This window comes from Priapulus caudatus, unplaced genomic scaffold (genome assembly GCF_000485595.1).
Source record: "Priapulus caudatus unplaced genomic scaffold, Priapulus_caudatus-5.0.1 Scaffold137, whole genome shotgun sequence".
NCBI classification, from domain to species: domain Eukaryota; kingdom Metazoa; phylum Priapulida; class Priapulimorpha; order Priapulimorphida; family Priapulidae; genus Priapulus; species Priapulus caudatus.
In genome coordinates, this window is record NW_014577198.1 from 485,206 (window position 1) to 492,451 (window position 7,246).

Here is a 7,246-nt window from a genome sequence, read left to right on the forward strand (position 1 = left end):
TCTGATTACATAAAGTCAACACTTGCCTTGCCCTAAAAACAACTGATATCCGACCACTGCAGCACTGCGGATTAACATGCACTATTTCTGATGCTAAATTTCTGATTACATAAAGTCAACACTTGCCTTGCCCTAAAAACAACTGATATCCGACCACTGCAGCACTGCGGATTAACATGCACTATTTCTGATGCTAAATTTCTGATTACATAAAGTCAACACTTGCCTTGCCCTAAAAACAACTGATATCCGACCACTGCAGCACTGCGGATTAACATGCACTATTTCTGATGCTAAATTTCTGATTACATAAAGTCAACACTTGCCTTGCCCTAAAAACAACTGATATCCGACCACTGCAGCACTGCGGATTAACATGCACTATGTACAGATGAATGCTTACTGTCGGCATGCTGTCTGTGCCTGATGAGATGAGAAGTCGTTCACCGTTCGCCTGACCTTCACCTGACCCGCTCACGAGCTGCAGCGTAATGCGCTGTCGCTTTGCCACTGGAACGCTGGCGTCATCCCCTGCTGAGAACGTCCAGATATAACAATATCAATCATGTTATATTATAATGAGATATAATTATACAGATATAGATTCCGGTGAGAGAATAGACATGGAAAAGAGAAAAGATATATTCATTTACCTAAAGCCATGGGAGCAGAGGGTTTTCCACCAGTAATACTACACACAATTAGGATCTAAGATTGATCTTTAATTGAGCTATTTGAGTTACAGTCGTACTTTCATAAATTTTGTCATGGGGTATATTGCATAAACCCCTGGAGACCGCATTGCAGTCCCCTTAGAGCACTTCAATATAGCTGTGATCTGTATAATGCGTAAGTGTCTACGAGTGTTGCATTGGACAAGTTACACCGGGCAAATAACATTTCGTCGTAGTCTTGAATACCTCCATGAGCGAGCGTGGCAACTGCGTGAACTTGAATTCTGGATTGACTTGGCCCACCGCCATCAACGTCGCCGTGAGCTGTTCTCTTGTGCATTGCAAGCGTTGATGTTTGCCTGGGAAGAAGCAAGATGTGTTACAGACAACAGCGCATTCTCTGATTGCACTTGTGTCCCAAAAATAAGCAAGTTCTCTGACCAACATTCAACACACACCTCTACAATACAGTTCTACCTAAAGTGATATCATTAGTTTATATGCAAAACATGCTAAACAGACCTATAGTTCTTTCCACAGTAGCTGCAAACATAGGGCTTTGTGTGAGTGTGCACGACATGGTGCTTATATAGACTGCTGTACTCCGTGAAGCGCTTGCCACATCCTTGTACGGTACACACATAGGGCTTCTCACCTAGCGTGATAAACAGGTCAGTAAAATTAGTATTTCGATGCTACAGTTGAAGAAGAAATACTAGATTGCATGGAAGGAGGCAGTCAAATTCTACTGCCTCACACACATGTAAACTTTCTGGCATGTCTTCAAAAAAACGTACGCTGGCCCTGAAGTCATTAGGATCCCACACGAAATGCTTGCTGGGATCGAATATGCTAATGACAAAATGCTGCACTCACCGCTGTGTATCCGTATGTGATTCTTATAGTTGGTGGCGCTGGAGAATGCCCTCCCGCAGCCCTCCTCTTCGCAGAGGTACGGTCTCTCACCCGTGTGAGTGCGCATGTGAACCTTGCGGATGTTGGAGGTGGTGAAGCAACGATCACATCCTTCGAACGGACACTTGAACGGACGCTCACCTGAAAACAATAGCACACGCAAACATTTACACACACAGCGAGCTCGCGCACAGGGCATGTGACATCAGGGCGGCCAGGTTTCGTTTTGGTTATACAACTGACTCATTGAATTCGACTCGCAACTTGATTCTTATCTGAACCTAAACTCATTTCATTGTCCATTCACATGTTTATTCCATGATTACACTACATACATAAATTTCAAAACCACATCTTCAGACCATATATGAACTAACCCTTGTTAAACCCTTGTAAACCCCTTAACCCTTGTAAACTTCTACGGCAAAAGATGATCTTGGCAGAAACTATTCCAGAGGAAAACTCAGTTGTTTCTTAATATCGACGCGTGCTAATGTATGAGCGAGTGGTTTAGCGTCATACCCGTGTGCGTCCTCACGTGCTTCTGTAGGTCTCCAGATGTCTTGAAGGCCTTCTCGCAGCTCTCTTCCGGACACTTGTAGGGCTTCTCCCCAGTGTGGATCCGCGTGTGGCTCTTCAGGCCATAACCGGTAGCAAACGCCTTGCCACAGCCGGACACTTCACACTTGAAAGGTCGATCGCCCGTGTGAGAGCGCTCATGCACCTGTGAGTGACAGCACACAGAGAAGTTACCGATTATTGCACTACAATAACATAATATACGTCGTAAGCGAGAGAGGCAGCCTTAAATCTCCATGGCCCTTTAGCTGTATTTAGCTAGTTATGCAATCTTAAAGTAAACTTGAGTTATTTATAATACTGTGACCAATGTAAATGCATACCAAGTAGGTACTTACTAAAACCAGCCCAATCAACTTCAACCAGCTGAAAACGACTTGCACCTTACACGGAGAAATTTCCACAATCAATGATAAGGTCCAAACACTCTACTCTACATCACCACGGATCTACTATAAAAATATCCGACACCAAAGCAATTAGGAAGCTTTAATATAGACAGCTACCTCAAAATAGGTTGCTACTTGAACACATTCTCCTACCAATAAACAGAAAACTAAGCCAAACCCTATGGCTCAACTCTGCCAGAGCATTCCCCTGCTTTACGGTACGGTGTAAAAATACAATTTCCTAGTGTAGAACATCATCTTGCATGCAATCTGGCCACCACGCGTTGTCATGAATAATTGTCGGCTGCCTTGTCGCCCATGTGCTCACCTTAAGGTGATGCTGGGTGGTGTACAATCGGCCGCAAGCCTCGTAGTTACATCGATAAGCCTTCTCGCCCAGCGCGAGGGCACGTGCACTGATCCTCAACGTGCTCGCCGGCTCATCCTCCTTCGCCTCTCGTTCCGGGGCCGGCGAATCCTCCTGCAAGTCACAGATTCAGTGACCCCCACGTCACGTAATATTTATGAACCCAATGATAAACCCTGATATATACATGTACAGTGTTGTAATGGAGAGTTTTCATCAGAAGACGTAGTGCTAACCTGCTGCTGCTACTACTGCTGCTGCTGTTACTGCTGATGCTGCTACTACTGCTGCTGGTGTTACTGTTGCTGTTGCTATTACTGCTAGTGATACTACTGCTGCTGCTGCTAATGTTGCTGTTGCTATTACTGCTAGTGATACTACTGCTGCTGCTGCTGTTAATGTTACTGCTGATGCTGCTACTACTGCTACTGCTGTTACTGTTGCCATTACTGCTGCTGTTACTGCTACTGCCACCACTCCTATTGACCTGGTGCTAATGTCACGGCTACCCTTCCATTACTCTGCTACTGCTGCAATGTGTTACCGGATTACTGCTCTTACATATAAAGTTACCTGTAAGCCTTCTATGCTGAGATTAGCCGGGTCAACACCGCTGTCAAGCAGTGACTCCATGTCAGTGTGCGCGATGTAAGCTGTAGTACCATCTTCCAACTGCACTGCCTGTAGACCTATACAGAACATACAATATCGGTCAGTGTTGGAATTCGCAAGAGACAAACAGTCAGATATGAGAAATTTCCAATCATTGGAGACAATTGTTGAGTTTATCTCAATACATCGACCAACAATAGATAAGGACACCGATGGCAGCCAAAATTATGATTACAGAAACAAAACTGTAGTGTAGGTCAGGGAGCTATTGCTTAACTCACTATCAAACTACAAAAGAAAGCCTGGATATTTGTTAATGGTAATTATTAATCTAACCCTTTGATTTGTGGTGTATATACGCAGTCGTGCCATCCTCTAGTTGAATCGACTGGCCCTCATCAAATGACGATGTCATTTCATCTTCCTTCGCCTCTTCTGTAGGTTCAACGCCTGCTGCTTCAAATGCCTGTATATATGCCATCGTACCATCCTCCAATCTCACCTCAGTTCCCTCCAGTAGTTTCTCTCCTATAGCAAATAGCAGATGCAAGACAGTTGTTAGAAAAATCTCAGAGACAGATACAGCTAGCAACATAGAGATAACAGTAGAGAGACAGTCAGATGAAACAGAAATATATATACCAGTGAGCATTTTCCCATCATCTTCATTTGTGTGAATATATGCCGTTGAACCGTCAGCCAGCGTTACAGCGATGGGGAGAGAGTCACCCGAGGCAGCCGCACTTAGCTCTGGGTTATTTTCCACCTTGCACGCATAATCAACACGCTCTCCGCAGCCGACATCTACGGTCTCCGTCTCCTGAAAACAAGTTAGCTACCGTTGCCAAATATCCGTCAAAATTTTCATTTGTACGTGAATGCGAAACTATTTTCTTTGCAGTACTCCACCACAGTTGCTAGTATGTAAATCAGATGCTCGTCTATACACAGACAGCAAATATTTATAAACTGATCTTGGCGAGTGGCTTACTTGCTTTTCATATGGATGTTCATGATTGTGTGAAAGAATTTACATTAACAACTAGAGGCACTACAGAGTGCATACCTCCGCCAACAACGATTAGTAATAGTATAACATAATAGCAATATTAAAGTAACTATAGTACTAAAGTAACACTATAGTAGAACATTATCTATATTATGACACTACTGATAATAATAATGGACCTACCAATCCAGCCTTACACTTATCTATGAGTCACTTAGCTAGGCAGAGTGCACTGACGGAGTGCATATGTGTTACGAGCTGGCTCGCTGCGCTGGCTGGCTCGCTGGCTTGCTGGCTTACGCGCTAATATCGATCGCGCGAACACACAAACACAGGAACACTAGACTGGTACCCGGTCCCACCTCTCGGCTTAGTTACTCGATGGGGGAATCGAGGTGGGAGCGAGTACCAGTCTAACGCGAACACACGAGAGCGAAAACATAACCTCCTCCAACTCTGTTGGGCGGAGGTAATAAAGCTTAGCCCTCCTTATACCTTATTAAGTACAATGTAGTTATTACTTATGAATGTTTTGGTGCATTGACTCCATTTCAGTAAGTTGCAACATATGGTTTTGCACACTGATACAAGTTGCATGTCACGTACTCGACTTTACCATAATGAAATATCATACAACGACACTGCTCTACACTAGGTGCAAACACATTGATTTAACTGTTTGCACTTTTAATCTAAAGGAGCCAAGCATAAGTTATATACAGCACAACTCTGAGCGAACTGTAAGATTACAATAATAATGAATTATTACATTGACTGTAGACATTGGCTCTGGTTGGAGAAGCATGCGAATTCCTTCACCACCAGGGTTCTCCACTGTCACAACTGTTTCTTCACCAGTCTCCTCCATTATATCTTAATATTCACTTATCACTGAAAAATTTTGAAATAAAAAAAATTTGTATCTAGGTTAGAACTGACAACTCTATTAGACAGTAATAGACGAGTATTATTTTGCATTAAATATTTTACACTCGGTTAGTGAGCAACCACAAAGGCAGTCTCTGTATTTCCGGTGTGGCGATAACATTCCTGCTGAGTGCTGTATCGCCTATCGCCGCTCATAGGGTCTATGTCCCCCAGGGTACTGCCGGAACGTACCCTGGTAACTATCTAGCTGATATGGTTAGGGTTAGGGTTAGGGTTAGAGTTAGGGTTAAGGAGTAGGCGTAGGCGACTTCCTAAACTCGTTAGTGGAGTAGGCAAGGTACGGTCCGGCATATTAGATAGTAGCATCTAGTACCACTGTACCAGGGTACGTTCCGGTATACGGGACCGTACCCAGGGTACGTTCCAGCAACACCCTGGGGGACATAGACCCTATCCGCCCTATCGCCATCGGCCAGTTTTCCAGTATTTTCACTTAAGATTCAGGAGAAGAAATGTCAATGATAAGAGCGAACAGCTCAAAAAAGTCTACGATATCACGTTTGTTATTCAATCGTGTCGCATCAAATGGGTGAAAATGAAATTCCAAAATTTATTAACTGAAAACACCTTAGTTTCGTATATCTTGCAATGCTGTTGTTATACTCAGTTCTTCTTACAACTGTCAGTGTCACTAAACTGTTCAAAACAACTACAATTTTCTACTTCTACTCCGAGTCCTACTCATATTATATTGGTGGATAAGTAATCTGATTCCATAGCTCCGAAAAATGTCGTTTTCTGACCCTTCTAGCACTACGCATTTGGGAGTTGTCATTATTGATTTCCATTACTAGTTCTTGATTTATAAATACTTTTACTTTGCGCTATGGTAAACCGACAATTTGTTAAACAGTGTCTAGAACATTGCAAATGCGAAACAAACATCAAGAAACAGCGCTAAAACCACAAAGGATACTGGGAAACTTACCACCCCACCATGCACTGCACAAGATGGCGATGAGAGCGATTAACTCAACAAAATTCTTGGGCCACTGAATAGGGTTACTTTAAATAAAGATTACCTCATTGCATCACACATCACTAAAATGCAGCAAAAATTGGTAGAAATTAAGTAAAAATATGTAAATGCAAAATCTGTTACGAAATAACTTGCATTCTACAATTGTAAATTATGTAAATAGATCGGATGCCTACTTCGTTCTTTTGAAATCCAGATTCGGGGCCTCGTATCGCTCAATAGTTTTTATACGTCTATTATCGGATTCGTCGCGTAACCTTTCCATACATACAATGATGTTGATTTCGACATTTCGTTATTGTAATTGCGTCCGGGATTCTCACAACAACGCTATAAGTAATTGGGCGATGACCCTGCCGTACACTGAGACAGTCATAACAATATGATCATATGACTCAAGTAGCATGATCAACAGTGACGGCCAATATCAGTTCCCGCTCTTCATGAATCACTTTGGTCCGTTTGCTCGGTATCTTGTATCTTGTATCTTGGGGTCCCTCTCTTGTATTTCACAAGGCACAGATTCTCGGTGAAATCGCGTGCTTTATTAGAGTTCAGAGTATGACGTAGCTCGAACAACTGAATCATTGCTTTGGCCACTGAGATTTATATAATAACCGTTATGTTATTATATAGATCTACAAATAGTATGTTCATTATTAGATAACTGCGATGGGTTATGACGTCTCCACTAAAGCAAGGAGCTACATATAACAGTACAGCTACAGCTACATATAAGGAGCTGTTATATGTAGCTCCTTGCACTAAAGCAGT

The 7,246-nt window shown here is 42.8% G+C and overlaps 1 protein-coding gene across 6 annotated transcripts; it reads right to left on the reverse strand.

The window, feature by feature from the left end:
• Positions 1-256: 256 nt before the first annotated feature.
• LOC106806030 (zinc finger protein 143-like) lies at positions 257-6,722 on the reverse strand. Of its 6 annotated transcripts, none has more exons than XM_014807870.1 (11): positions 6,649-6,722; positions 5,315-5,436; positions 4,179-4,356; positions 3,873-4,064; positions 3,498-3,613; positions 2,886-3,038; positions 2,112-2,313; positions 1,551-1,730; positions 1,197-1,329; positions 921-1,033; positions 257-534 (listed from the first exon to the last, which is right to left on the reverse strand). In XM_014807870.1, the coding sequence occupies exons 2-11, from the start codon at positions 5,411-5,413 to the stop codon at positions 272-274; spliced, it is 1,629 nt and encodes a 542-aa protein (XP_014663356.1). In that variant the 5' UTR covers positions 5,414-5,436; positions 6,649-6,722; the 3' UTR covers positions 257-271. The 6 variants fall into 6 exon arrangements, with proteins under 6 accessions (XP_014663356.1, XP_014663355.1, XP_014663354.1 ...); XM_014807869.1 differs by lacking the exon at positions 6,649-6,722 and adding an exon at positions 6,422-6,468; XM_014807868.1 differs by lacking the exon at positions 6,649-6,722 and adding an exon at positions 6,175-6,398.
• Positions 6,723-7,246: the final 524 nt, after the last annotated feature.

Coding starts and splice junctions, on each gene's coding strand:
- LOC106806030 (XM_014807870.1), bottom strand. CDS start 5,413: ATGGAGGAGACTGGTGAAGAAACAGTTGTGACAGTGGAGAACCCTGGT. Junction 1,330..1,550: donor TCACATACGGATACACAGCG/GTGAGTGCAGCA, acceptor TTATCACGCTAG/GTGAGAAGCCCTATGTGTGT. Junction 535..920: donor TGCCACGCTCGCTCATGGAG/GTATTCAAGACT, acceptor GGACGTTCTCAG/CAGGGGATGACGCCAGCGTT.